The 14846-nt window shown below is 42.4% G+C and overlaps 1 protein-coding gene and 1 long non-coding RNA gene across 2 annotated transcripts; one reads left to right on the forward strand and one right to left on the reverse strand.

Moving 5' to 3' along the window:
* Positions 1 to 2769: 2769 nt before the first annotated feature.
* Positions 2770 to 6745, reverse strand: LOC122466332. The gene is made up of 3 exons (XR_006291752.1): positions 6605 to 6745; positions 5793 to 6073; positions 2770 to 3802 (listed from the first exon to the last, which is right to left on the reverse strand). It is a non-coding gene; the product is annotated as an uncharacterized LOC122466332 (long non-coding RNA).
* Positions 6746 to 9667: 2922 nt separating this feature from the next.
* On the forward strand, positions 9668 to 13895 carry LOC102931054 (arg8-vasotocin receptor). Its single transcript, XM_007052659.3, has 2 exons — positions 9668 to 10583; positions 13545 to 13895. Exons 1-2 carry the CDS (start codon positions 9668 to 9670, stop codon positions 13742 to 13744), a joined length of 1116 nt encoding a protein of 371 aa, XP_007052721.1. The 3' UTR covers positions 13745 to 13895.
* Positions 13896 to 14846: the final 951 nt, after the last annotated feature.

Consider the following 14846-nt stretch of genomic DNA (forward strand, 5'->3'; position numbering starts at 1 on the left):
AGCTTAATTAGGGCCCAGCTGGCCCTGATAAGAGGGCTGTGGGCCAGAAGCTGGAAGAGTCTTGCTCTAGTCCTGGAGTAGGAAGGGTTAGCTGTTTGGGAGCAAGGTACCTGAAGCAGAGCAGAGCAGTATTGGGAAGGGCAAAGGGAGCTGGGGAGCTCCAGCCTGGCAAACTCTGAGGCTGCAGGCCTTGCTAAAGGCCAGGAAAGGAATTGGGGCTACAGAGGTGTAGCCTGGGAATAGGCAGAGGCAGCTGGTCCTACCCCCTTGCCAATGATGAGTGGACATTATGGACTGAAGTCTGCCCCAGTGAGCAGGGACTAGATGATGACTGGTAGTAGCCCCTGAGGCAAGGTGGGTTTTGAGGGTTGGGGGTTCCCTTGGGAGGGAGACCCAGACTGTGGGGTACTGCAGTGGGCAGAACCCCAGGGTAAGGGGCACCGGGGTCCGGGAGGGACATGAGGGGCCCTAAGGCAGGTGAGAACCTGGCCTGCAGAGGGCACTCTGGCCTGGAAGAGCTAATTCCCAAGATGACCAGCAGGAGGTTCCATGCTTGTGAGTCTCGCTTTGCTACAGTAATGTATACACCTTTTAATGTGAGGGTCATAACCTAGAATTGAGGGAAATTACATTGGAAGGGTTTAGGAGTTTCAATATGTGGAAGTTAGTACTATGCTGGAGAAATGGGTTAACTCTAAGGGTAGACTTTATGGACTCCCCACAGAAGTATTTGGGACCAGGTGAAAAAGGAACTCCAGAGAGTGGTATTAGATAAAAAAATAAAACAACAACAAAAAACTCCAAACCCAGAATGCTTGGTAGAGCACAGCAAAGGTTTGTTGAATGCCACTGAAATTTTCAAAATAGGGGACCCATTGGCAACTGTGGGAAAAATAGTATCTTGTTTTTTTTTGTTTTTAACCAAGGCAATTGAAGACCAAATCAAGGCAGCAGTTTTGGAAGGATTATTTCTGGAGGGTAAAACTTTACAAATGAAATTACTCCTGGGGGAATTCTGCGCCACTGCATGCATGCGTAATTCATATGCCACATATAATTAATTTTTTTCCTGCAGAAAATAGCTTCTGCTGGAAAGTTTGATGCAGTTCTGCCTTTTGCCCACCAGAGGGTTCTGTGATGTTAGAACAGAGCAGCTGCTTCTGGCCAGCCCCAGCTACCATAGGGAACAGAAAGAGCCTGCAGTGCCTTCCTCACAGCACCTGTCAGGCCAGGTCAGAAGAAGGGGGATATGGGGAGATAGACAGACAGTGTGGGGCACATGGGGTCACAGACAGAGGCTCACAAGTGCTAGCTAGGGAGGACAGAGTAAGGCAGGGGCTGAATAGGAGTGGAGGTGCAGAGCCACAGAGGGGAGGGGTCTCAGGATGGCGTGTAGGGACATAGGGGGATGGAGGGTGCAGAGCTACATGGGGGTAGGGGGATGGCTGAGTGGGGGCACAGAGACACATGGGGACAGGGGCAGAAGTGCCTGACTGAATGGGAGAAGCAAGGTGTCAGCCAAGGTCTGCATGGGGGAAGCTCCCTAACAATCCTGCCCCACCCCACAAAAAAAACCTGTTCTATACTTTTCCTACCCATATACAACAACCCTCTAAGTTCACACCCAGGCTCCTTCCCAGCAATTACTTCCCTCTCCCTCAGCCCCTCTCTTGCCCCTGACTCCCCCAAGCCTTTGCACTGCTTCTGAGAGTGTGGGAAATATGGTTCTGTATTGTAGTTTAAATGAATTATTACTCAGAGTTCTCTATTAATATGCCTAGTAAGGAATCTATTTGTAAAAAACATTTCCTGAATCTTTTTTGTTGTCTTTATTGTTACAGACATACTGCTGACAGATATTTTGAAATAAATTACCAAAATAATTGAAACTGGTGTGATTATATTGTGTTATTTTGACAAATAAGATATGCAGAATTTTGTAAGATTTTAAAGTATTGTGTGCAGAACTGTTATGAATTCTCCCAGGAGTATGAAATGTACCACCTTGAAGGATGATTGCAAAAAGCACGAGGAGGAAACAAACTAAACAGGAATGATTCCTGAAAGGTCAGGGGGAAAACAATGTCTGTTACTTATTTGTATAATTACAAAGTAAAAAGAAGCCACTGTTCAAGGACTGTATTTAGTGAGTACAGCATTGCAGGCAAAATGTACTAAGTTAAGAAATAAGTGCAAATCTCCCCCCGCCCTCCCAAAAATAATTAGCATAGAGCTGCCGAAAAAAGTCAGCTGAAAAGTGTGTTGGCCAAGTTTGTGTACAACTTGACCCACTCTTCAACTTAAAAGATTCCCTTCTATCAAATTTCAATTTTCACCTAATTTAATCCAGACCTACCAGAAAGCTTGTTACCAGAAGATTTGAAACCAATTGTACTAAGACAATGATATTGCCTACAAATGCTGTTTTTAATTAACAACCTTTATTTTTAAATTTATCTATTCCGGTAATTAAGGTTGTGGCCCTCCCTAAAGGAGGTTCCAGGGAAAGTCTGGGGGGAGCGATAGCTCAGTGGTTTGAGCATTGGCCTGCTAAACCCAGGGTTGTGAGTTCAATCCTTGAGGGGGCCATTTAGGGATCTGGGGCACAAATTGGGGATTGGTCCTGCTTTGAGCAGGGGGTTGGACTAGATGATCTCCTGAGGTCCCTTCCAACCCTGATATTCTAAGTTGCGACTAGCTAACTTTCCCTTGAAAGGACATGGATACAGCTCTCTGATTAAGAATAGACAGTCAAGCAGTAAATCTTTCAAAAACAAAAATAATATTTATTTAGAAGTGAGTGGTTACAGTAAAAGAGTAGAGATAGGTAAGACACGGTTACAGTTTAAAAGGGAATGAAGTGGCGTGGCAAATAAAAACACAACATTGCAGTAACCATTTCAGTTTAACTTGAAGGCACATAAGTAAATGATTATACTGTTATATTGTTAACACTCTATGCCTTATGCCAATGTAACAATTAAACATGTGACATTATATCAGTTAAACATTTGATACTAAATACTTAACGCTAACCAACTAACAAGTGCTGATCAGGCGATTATTAGATAGGTAGGGGAAAGATGTCACTCAGACCACGAACATCCAAAGCTTTATTTACACTTCGCACCCATACGCCATGTTGAGATAAAAGACAATTAAACTTATAGAAGCCTTCTTAAAAAGTCCCTCTGAGTCATCTTACAAGGGTCCTTCTGTTCTGTCAGTAGCTAGAGATCACAGTTCGGAGATGGTGGATTGCAGGTGATAGTGGCTGCATTGGGTGGCTGCTTGCTCCTGCTGAGGTGAAGTTTCTCGTCAGATGACTGATACGGAAGCCATTGGTAGCTGTTATGGTAGCTGCTGTGGTGGCTTCCTGCAGGTGGAGTGGCAGAAACGGCCATTGCCAGGGCAACCTCAGAACCCTGGGTGGATTGCTGCTGTTGCGGTAAGAGCTGCTTAAGAACAATGATAGCGAGTGTGGGCTGCGGTGCTGCTAAAGATGCTAGGGTAGCAGGGCCGTTAGCTACTTACAAAAAACGTTACTTGTGGCTTGTGATGTTGCTTCCATAGTATCTGCCTTGAGATCGCTGGCCGCTAGTGAGCGCTGTTGATGCTTGTGATCATGTGTAGCTAGCTCCTTCTGGTGCTGTAAGGCAATAGGTAGCTTTCTTCCCCAGCTGTGGTCCGTTGGTGTGGTTGCCGCAGCTCCATAAGCATCTTCTTCCTTCCAGGTGTCCTGCAGCGTTCCATTTTCCTTCAGGTCCCTGTCTCTACAAGGTTTTAGTCTGGTGGTTGTCACCTTTATATATGATTTCAGCTCATTAGTTAAATTATTATTATAACTCAGCGAATCAGCTTTTGGGGATTTGCATATGCTAATTTATGTCATGTGTACTGATGTGACACTCAAGTTTAGCCAACCAGCTTTCAGAGATTAGCATATGCTAATTGGTCACGTATACAGAAAGCTCCTCCTCCTCCCATATACTTCTATGGGCTCAATGCATTCCTATGGGGTTTTTCAGCTGACCTTTAGATGAACCCTAGCTTCTTCCTGACTTGAAGTCCCTATTGTTTCTATGGGCTACAATGTATTTCTACGGGATTTTGCTGAATCATTGCCCACAGGAAGTGATGCAATACCGTGCCTTGATTGCATGATTCCTATTAATTTCTATGGGCTTTCATAGATTCCTATAGAATTTCCCATTACATTACATAACCCTTCAGCTGCCATTATTGTATTTTCTAATTTAAACTATTCTTAATTTTTATTTATAAGCATAATGCCAACCAAATGTGACAAGCCACTCCTGACTTGCTGTAGGAGATAAAGTCTGGCTTTTGAGCAGAACTTGAGAATGGACTGTTCTTCTGCCAAGCTCAACCACCAATACCTGAATCCTTTTCAGATCATCAAACAAATAAATCCAGTGTCCTTCAAGGTTCAACTCCCAGAATCTCTAAGAGTTACCCTATCTCGTATGTTTCCCTCCTCAAGCTCTTCATTGACAACCCCTTCCCTGATGGGGTTGACTCTCCTCCACCCTAAGTAAAAGTCCAAAGGCAGGAGGAACATGAAGTCCATCAGGTCCTTGATTCTCAACAGGTTGGGGGAAGCTGCAGTGTCTGATAGCCAGGAAGATGTATGGTCCAGAGGAGTGATTCTGGGAACTAGAAGAAAATGTTCACTCCCAGCTTCCTGCAGGAATTTCACTGAAGATACCCTGAAAAGCCAGGGCCGATGGCCTTTCGGAGGCGATGGCTCCAGGTGCGGTGGCCTGGCAATCCAGTGAGCTCTGCTGGGCTCAATAAGCGCTCACTAAGTGACTGGACAGAACAGCCAGCAGACCATCATTTAAGCTTTGTAGCAATAGCAGCACAGTGGCTTCTCAATGCATTCTACTCCCCCCGCTGTGCCAGACCTGCTTCCTGTACCAGTCCTTGCTCCAACCTTCGCCTGTTCCCACTCCAGCCCTAGTCTCTGCCTTCCTCCAAACTCCCTGGCTCCGACCACTGCCTTGTCTCCTGACTATGACTCTGGTTCTACCTTCTGGCTCTGCTCTGACCATGAGACCTGACTCCTGCTCTGACCACTGTGTTGAACCCCCTACACCTCGGTGTGTGATATGTCTCCAGGGAACATTTGAAAAGGTCGTCTTATAAACCGAGGAAACTATATGACTAAGACTTTTAAAAGCCATGACCTGCTTTAACACTGCAAACCCAGCATAATGAAGCTAGAAGGCCTGTACTGAATAAAACACTGGACAGGAGCTGTGCAGAATTGTGCTTAATAAATGAAGTGGTGCATATGTTACAGTCAGGGTCCAGAACCAAACTCAAGTTTATTCATAAGAAACATCTAAGGAGTGACAAAGAGAGAGAGACTTTCAAAGTTATCCTCAAAGACTGAATCTATAATTTCAGAAGAGTACCCCAATGTGATTCCACTGGAGTAGGATAGAGAGAAGATTTGTGTACATGGGTTCACTCAGGGAAGTTAAGACCAATTAACTAAGGGTGTGAAGTTAATATGCATAAGTTAAAGTGCATAAAACCCTCATGTGGACATTTTCATTCAGAAGTAAACGGGAAGAAGGTACAATAAAGTAAAGCTACTTTACTTTTGAATGAGCGTGTCCACACGGAAATTTAATGTACTTTAACGTCTCACCATTAGTTAATTCATCTGAACTCCTCCTGTGCATTGGGTAAAAGACTTCAGAGGTTAATTGACACACACCACATAAGGAAATACAAATAAAGTGTACCAAAATAAATTATACCTGAGGTGAAGTAAAACTTCATAGCAGTAGGACAACTTTCAGAGTCAGGCAAAGGTAGCAGAGTCTGTCTGTCACATAATGAGCAGGGCCTTTAAGCGAGGTGGGCTCAGTCACACCTGTGTCCCCTTGTCGGGTACTTCTCCACAAGGACTCCTGACTCCCAGTTCCATACTTCAGTCACAAGAACATGCATACCCTAACACCATGGCAAGATGTATGTTTCTATTCATGTTCAGTTTTCTTGTAAATCCACGTATGTCTTTTGGGACTGAGAAGAAAGACTGGGGAGATGAGATGATAATAAATGTATTATTATTCCCTTTTGTCACTAACTATATGCAAAATTCATACCAAACAGAGAAACTGGGGGAAAATATCACAGTCTTAGTACTGCTGTCACACAAAGCCCTGGCAGAGCTCACCATAGCTGCTGTATTTGGGCCTCACAAGCTGAGCCTGCATTCTCTTAGGCTTCCCTTGGTCTCCACAAACTGCAACATTCTTTCTAATTTACCTCTCTGGCACATTGACTGGACACAGGCTCTCTCTGTTACCCCTTCACAGAAATGGGTCCTCACAGCATATCTGCCCTGGGCCCCCAGGTGCAGTACTGACGCTCTAGGAGCTTAAGCATGACCTTTCTCAGAGCTCCAATCTTTTAGGCACTCTAGATTTACAGTTCACTTCTTTAGAGACATGCTATAGTTGAAAGCAAATAAATACACAGACTTTTTAAGGGGTCTCAAAACCAATCACTCTTTACATTAGCTAGCACAAGAAATATACAGGTCTAAACAGAATAATAAACATACCTGTATGCATTTCTCTACCTCAGTTTCTGCACCACTCTGAATTTTCTTTGGGTTCAGGTCACTACGTAATCCAGGATACTTCCTGTCCTCCTGAATATGACTTCTCCTCAAGAACATGGAGTCTCTCTGGTCTCTCCTCCCGCTCTCTCCAAAGTGCCCAGTGAGAGACTCTCTTTTATAATTTCCTGCCCCCCCCTTTGTCAGGTGACTCACTGATCAGCCTTACTAGGTGATCTGTTGCTTAGGCCCGGTCTACACTACAGACCTATATTGGTATTGTGACATGCTGTACCTCAAAATAGCATCCTGTAAACCCCATATTCCTCATTTGTATATGGTTGTGATGTTTCATACAAAACATGCCTTGTAAGGTACCATATGAATTGTCATGATCTGCTGAAACTCCTTGTCCTGTCAAAATACATATATTGTTATGGTGTATGAAATTATGAGATTTTGCTATATGGTTGTTTTTGAAATATGTTGTGTGTCTGGGACATGCCCACAGTTAGCTCTCCAATGACAACAAAGGTGGTGACCCACACCCAAATGGGCACTAAGCAACCATCATGAGCCATTGACGAGCCAGAGAATTGTAAACAAGAGATTTACACTTCTGTAAGAGACAGTTGTGCAAGCACCACACAATGAGGATTGCTCAACTGTATGACTCAGTTGCGCAAGCACCACATAATGGGGATTGCTCAACTCTGTGACTCAGCAAGGCCCACCAGGACATGCCTGGGCCAGTATCTTCCCTGGGACATGAATTGAGAGTATAAAATAAGGGACAGTGGCACCATGAGATCACCTGTCTCCTCCTCCACCTACACTGATGGCAACAAGAACGCTGGGAAGACAAAGACTTTGAAAACTGAGGCGATTGGTCCCAGGCTGAGAAGGAAATTTATCCTGTGTATTAAGAGCTGTGAGCTGCCTGTAACATCTGTTAGGGTGAGAAAAGCTGTTTGATTCAACTCTTGCTTAGCCTAAAAGTTTAGGATTTAGAATGTGTGTTTACTTTTTATTTTCTTAAGGTAACTATCTCTGACCTTTATGCCTACCGCTTATAATCACTTAAAATCTATCTTTCTGTAGTTAGTAAACTTATTTTAATATTTTATCCTTACCAGTGAGTTTGACTAATGTGCTCGGGGAATTTGCTCAGCTTACAAAGGCTGGTTCCTGTGCACTATCATTTGATGAAGTGGTGAACTAATTAATGAGCTTGCATTGTTCAAGAGGTTTGCTCCTTGTCACTAGCAGAGCATTGTGAAAGGCAGCCCAGGCTGGAGAGTTAAGGGGGCACAGTGGTCCCACAGTTCCAGGTTGTACCCTGGGGATCCCATCACAGGTATATCTACATTGCTCAGAGGTGTGAAAATTCTACACCCCTGAGTGACATAGTGTTACCGACCTAACCCACTGTGTAGACAGCACTACATTCACGGGAGAACTTTTCCCATCAACATAGCTACCATCTCTCGGGGAGGTGGATTAACTACGCCAATGGGAGAAGCTCTTTGGTCAACATAATAACGTCTTCACTAAAATGCCACAAGGGCACAGCTACCCCAGTGCAGCTGTGCTGCTGTAGAGTTGTACATGAAAACAAACTCTTAGTTGCCAAATCTTGTGGACTTCGGACTTGAAAAACTGGTTTGCCCTGGGCAGTATCCATCTCTTTGTCCATTTAAATGGACAATCAACATTTAACAACTTTCCTTTGGGCTTGTCTACACTTAAAAGGGTCACAGGGGAGCAGCTGCATTGAGTAGAAGTTACCTACATTGACAGGGAGGGCTTCTCCCATCGGTATAGGTACTCCACCTCTCCGAGAGATAGTAACTATGCCGACGAGAAAAGCCCTCCCATCAACACAGCTTTGGCAACACCAGGAGTTAGGTTGGTATAACTGTGTCACTTAGGGGTGTGGAAAATCCATACCCCTGAGCAACATAGTTATACCAATATAAGTTGCTAGTGTAGATTAAGTCTTTGTTAGCCATGTGCCACCACCCCTTAGAATTTAGTCCATGATGGAGGCATAAAGACAACAAAAAAGGCAGCAAGCCAGACTTTCAAAATCGAGTTTGCAATCTGAAACAGAATTCATAAGCTATACTTAGACAAGCTTCCTCAAATCATCAAAATAATTTACTCCACGTAGAGAAAAGAAAAATATTAGACAGTTTACTTTAAAACATTTAAACAACTATACAGGTTGTAGGACTGGAGTTTAGAAGTGGTCTTATAGACTGCTATATCATTCATATCTCTTCAGCAGCTGGATTTTCCACAGAATGTTCCTGCCCTCCCTCCCATCCCCTCTCATTAAAATATCAGCAGGCTTGCAGTCCCAATAGATGTAATGTATTCCATGTGTTATTTTTCTTTTTGCTTAGAAAAGAATCCAGTCTTCTTGCAATAAAGGATCATTTAAGTCTCTTCTTTTCTAGATCAGCTGATTGAGATCTGAAAACAGAAAAATTAATGGAAAAAAATCTCTCTCTCTGTGTTTGCAGCTTTTAGGATATGGTCTTTGTCTCAGGGATCCAAGGTGGTTGCAGCCAGACTCAAGGACCTAACTTTTCCATCCACATGTAAATATTTACTAGTTACTAAACTGAGGAATACAGTTCTGGTTCACATAACATTTATATTTGGAAAATCTCTCATGGATAAAAATATGTAAGTATGATTTTGGCCACACTGAAATAAGTGATTTGATTATTTCAAGTTTCTGTGATTCTCATTTTATTTATATATTTATCCCAATTATATTAGTCGTTTTCCTATTGGCTAAGATAACTACAGCCTACCAAATGATTATGAAGTTACATAAGACTCTATTTGAAGACTATATAAAGCCTTTTTTTCACTCTAGCAAGAGAGAGAAGTCTATCAAGATGCAGGTTTGCTGCGTCAGGTTCGTTCATGCATGGAGCTTTGTTTCAAGACACACTGAAACCTGAACCCGTGCTGATATATTTACTAGCCCATACTTCAGAGCTATCAACCTGAGTCGTGAGTAACAACTACTGTAAGTGGCTTCTGTGCACGATGAAGAATTTTTCAGTTCCTGTGCAAGCTAATGAATATCAGACTGAAAATCTTTTTCCTCAGCTTGTCCTGAATTTGACAAATAAGTCAGATCCAGTTGGAAGATCAGAAAGAGATGAGCAATTAGCTCAGCTAGAGATTGCTGTGTTGGGAGTAATATTTATGACAGCATCTGTGGGCAATTTTATTCTCATACTGGTATTGTGGAGGAGGAGAAAGAAGTTGTCTAGGATGTATGTATTCATGCTTCACCTGAGCATAGCGGACTTAGTGGTAGCATTTTTTCAAGTCCTTCCCCAACTAATATGGGATATTACAGACGTTTTCATAGGGCCAGATGCATTGTGCAGAACTATCAAATATTTGCAGTTGTTGGGCATGTTTGCCTCTACTTATATGATAGTGGTTATGACAGTGGACAGATATCAAGCAGTATGCTATCCCTTGGTCACTTTCCAAAAGAAAAGGGCTCTTTGGAATGCTGCCATTTGCACCAGCTGGTCTATATCACTGATTTTTAGTCTTCCACAAGTATTTATCTTTTCTAAGACTGAAATATCTCCAGATATTTTTGAATGCTGGGGTGAGTTCATCCAACCTTGGGGCTTAAAGGCATATGTGACTTGGATTTTTGTAGCTATTTTCTTCATTCCCACAGCTATCCTTACTATTTGCCAGGTTAAGATCTGCAAAATAATACAAATGAACATACAGGTGAAAAAAAGGAATGAATTTGAAGCAATAAATCAGAAGCAAGTCCTGCCATGCCAAGCAAGCAGTATTAACTGTATTTCAAAGGCTATGATCAAGACTGTAAAAATGACAGTGGTGACAGTTATTGCATATGTCCTGTGTTGGGCACCTTTCTTCATTGTACAGTTGTGGTCTGTATGGTACCCCAGTGGTGTTACTGAAGGTAAGATACTTCTTTTTCTTATCAATAACTATAGTAGACTACCACATTGCTACATTTCCTCTTTATATATACATATTATTTAGGTTAAACTATGTGTAATCATTTTATGTATGATTAAATTTGAAGGACGAGTTTGTTTGCATACTGTATTAATGATGTATAGGGCCCTGCCAAATTCAGGGTCCATTTTGGTCAATTTCACAGTCATAGGATTTTAAAAATAGTACATTTCATTATTTCAGATATTAAAATCTGAAATTTCCTGGTGTTGTAATTGTAGGGGTCCTGACCAGTGTTCCCTCTAATTTTTCCCACACATGTGTGGAATGAATTTTGTTATGTGCACCAATATGGAGGTGATGTGTGACACATCACCTCCATATTGGTGCACAAAACAAAATTCATGTGGTGTGGGTGGGGCCCAGGGTTTCGGAGTGTGGGAGGGGGCTCAGGACTGGGACAGAGGGTTAGGGTGTGTTGGGGGGTGAGGGCTCTGGCTGGGGGTGCGGGCTCTGTGGTGGGGTCAGGGATGAGGGGTTTGGGGTGCAGGAGGGGGCTCTGGGGCAATGGCAGGGAGAGAGAGGACTCCCACCAGCTCTCCTTGCAGCAGCATCTGGGCTAGGGGGGAGAGGTGTCTCTCTACGCCGCAGCAGCTCTGGGGCTGGAGCCATGGCATAGGTGCCCCTCCCCCAGCCGCAGCAGGTCTGGGCTGGGGCTCCACGGCTGGAGCACCCACAGAGAAAAATTAGTGGGTGTGAACAGCACCCACCAGCAGCCAAGCTTCCCCCACCCCCGAGCGCCTCTCACCTGCTGGCGGCCCCACTGACCAACTCCTCTTCCTCCCTCCCAGTGCCTCCCGCCCGCCTGCCGTGAACAGCTGTTTCGCAGCATGTAGGAAGCTCCGGGAGGAAGGGGGAGGAGGTGGGGAAGAGGTGGGACGGGGGCAGAGCAGGAGCAGGAAGGGGCGAAGGGGTGAGGTGGGGGCAGGGTCTGGGTTAGGGTTAGGGTTGAGCACCCCCCAGACTAGAGGGGAAGTTGGTGCCTATGACACGCTTATCCCCTGGCTGCGGCATGTCAGCTGCACGGGTTCCCTGAGCGCCTGCACATCGCTAAATAGGCCACTGTGCGGTCACGTAGCTTACAGGGAACTTAGGTCCTGACTGAAAAAGGAGTTGTGTGGTGCGGGGGGGGGGGGGTGGGGGTTGCAAGGTTATTGAAGGGGCATTGCAGTTCTGCTACCCTTACATCTGTGCTGCTGCTGGTGGCAGTGCTGCCTTCAGAACTGGGTGGCTGGAGAGCGGCGGCTGCTGGCCATGAGCCCAGCTCTGAAGGTAGAACCACCACCAGCACCAGTACAGAAGTAAGGACGGCATGCTACGGTGTTGCCACCCTGATTTTTGCACAGCTGCCTTCAGAGCAACTGCTGCTTTCCGGCCGCCCAGCTCTGAAGGCAGTGCAGAAGTACGGGTGGCAATACTGCAACCCCCTTAAAATAAGCTTGCGACACCCCCCCCCACACACCTTTTGGGTCAGGACACCCAGTTTGAGAAACGCTGGTCTCTCCCCATGAAATCTGTATAGTATAGGGTAAAAGCACACAAAAGACCAGATTTCATGAGGGGAGACCAGATTTCACAGTCCATGAGGCGTTTTTCATGGCCATGAATTTGTTAGGGCCCTAATGATGTACAATAGCTGGTAACGTATGACACTGCATAATCAAAAATAATCTTGGGGGTTATTTAATGTGTGTGTGTGTGTGTGTACACATGTACAAACATATGCTTTCAATAAGGCTTTTTTTCTGCATGGAAGGCTAACTAAGATTAATTAGCATTTAATTATTAGTAAACAAAACAGTCAAAATGTTATAACTTTTATCTGTACTAGCAAGAGATCAATATATACATTTAGCGATTTTAGAGATTATGGAGTTACTTTTTTGTATATTAGGGAAATTAAAAGCAATATAGCATTTTAACTTTAATTAATAAAATAATTATTCAAATTAATAAAATAAATATTTCTGGTTTACTATTTCTAACAGCAACACTATAAAACCTCTGAAGTGTTTTTGAATATTAAAATGTTATTAGCAGTGAAGTATCTTCAGTGAACTATGGAACAATTACAAATTGTGTAAGGGTTGATATTTGTAATGAAAACAAACTAAAAGACAAAAGAATAAAATGCTGTACACAATTTTAATATTTTCAAAATTATATTGCTACACTTTTGTTAAAACAAACTCCCTATCAACTTCATTTCTAATGTTTAGCTGTTGAAAGATCAAATACGGATAGAAATCAGACAACATTATGCTATAAATTTATAAAATTAGACTATAATCTTGTCTTCTGAAAAGATCTCACATTCTGATCCTTGTTTTAAAAATTCTTTCTACAGGTATGCATTTCTGAGATGGTACAGTATTTACATAGATTAGGATAACAAGCAACTACATTAACATTTAGATTTATATGGGGTAAGAAGAGTTATACAAAAATATCGACCTCTGAAATACATCGTATGCATATGCAGCTACAATGTATTATATACTGTAGATAGCCACAGAATTACAATTTTTTATAACCATTGAATAAACTGAACTCTCCTAATGTTATTTTAACTTTTTCTCTATTGCAAAATGCTAAACTGATCCTACAACAGTTAAGTCAATTGATTTAACAACAAGTACATCAAAGAGCATCAATTCATAAGAACATTACTACTTTCTAGAGTGTTTCATGGTCTGTGTGTATAAAAACATCTTCTGTATTTTCCACAGTATGCATCCGATGAAGTGAGCTGTAGCTCATGAAAGCTTATGCTCAAATAAATTGGTTTGTCTCTAAGGTGCCACAAGTACTCCTTTTCTTTTTGTGAATACAGACTAACACGGTTGTTACTCTGAAACCTATCATTATTTACACTGGTTTCTCTCCAATTCTTTCATTCTAGGTGCAGCATTTACCATCATCATGCTCCTGGGTAATTTGAATAGTTGTGCCAATCCATGGATTTACATGTATTTTTGTGGCCACATTCCATATTGTGCCAAAAAGAAGTCAAAAAACATCTCAGCTCAGGAAGAATCTGGGATCACAGGAAGCATTAATTTGGTAGACAGGGAACCAGAAGAAAACCTAACTTGTTTATAAATGTAAACTTCTTTTTGTTGCTTTGACACATTAATTACATTCAAATTTTTTGGGAATATTTTATCCCTATCCTTTGTTATCTGAGGAGTGGAGTGAGTTGAAAAATGGTCCTTCACAGTATAAATATATTTTTCTTAAATATTGTAGCATACACTGCATTACAAGAATTCCAGTGTTGTGCAAGCCTGACTTTTAACAGTTACATTGCGCTATAAAAGACAAATGAATTCATATAACTATTGCTACTATAAAAAAGATATGTAGAGCTATTTTATATACTTCTTTTTTGTCTACAAAAACTGCTTTCTGTTCTCTAATTTTGGATTGCCAACTAGCAGATTTCTACAAGAGTGATGACAAATTGTGATATTATTGGAAAGGAGAATCCTATAATTAGATTTGAATGTGTGATATTGAAATTGAAGCATGAATAGTTCTGGAAATATTTGGGGGACATATTTGAGAAACCTTGAGAGGCATCAGAAAGTCACTAAAGTCTGCTGTCAGCTTTAATTAAACACTTTATAAAAATGTGTCAGTCCTGGGGAGTTAAATGTCACAGTGTCTTTATACATTGCCCTTGCAACTCTGGACATCTGCTGAAGATTCAAATAACATCTTGGGTCACAAGTGCTCAGGCACTATGGTAATGTTCCAGTATAAGGAGAATGGTGGCTTCATTATAGCTCCCATTTATATATAATACAAAACAACCACATAGGACTAGTTTCTCTATCAAGTCACCTGGTGCACAGACAGGTGTGCAGTGAATTTGCACCCTATCGAAACAGACATAATGGGTAAATTTGAGCCATTTTTGAATTCTGCATATATTTGTGCAGAGTGCATTCAGACCTGTTCTGTCTCCTAGCACCCATCTGCTAGCACTGAATGTGCATCTAGGACAGGCAGCTTGACAGGTAATTTCTGAACCATATAGCTCTCTATGGGCTTAGCAGCAGAGGAAAATAAATATTTCACCTTTGTGGTAGAAATTAGTCACTTACCCAAGATCTGCAGTATCCTTACCTAGATTGCTATTTGCTGGCTGATGTGTGGATACCCTATGCAGATAGGTATTTTTTCCCTTTTTCAATATATG

This window comes from Chelonia mydas, chromosome 1, assembly GCF_015237465.2.
Source record: "Chelonia mydas isolate rCheMyd1 chromosome 1, rCheMyd1.pri.v2, whole genome shotgun sequence".
Lineage (NCBI taxonomy): Eukaryota > Metazoa > Chordata > Testudines > Cheloniidae > Chelonia > Chelonia mydas.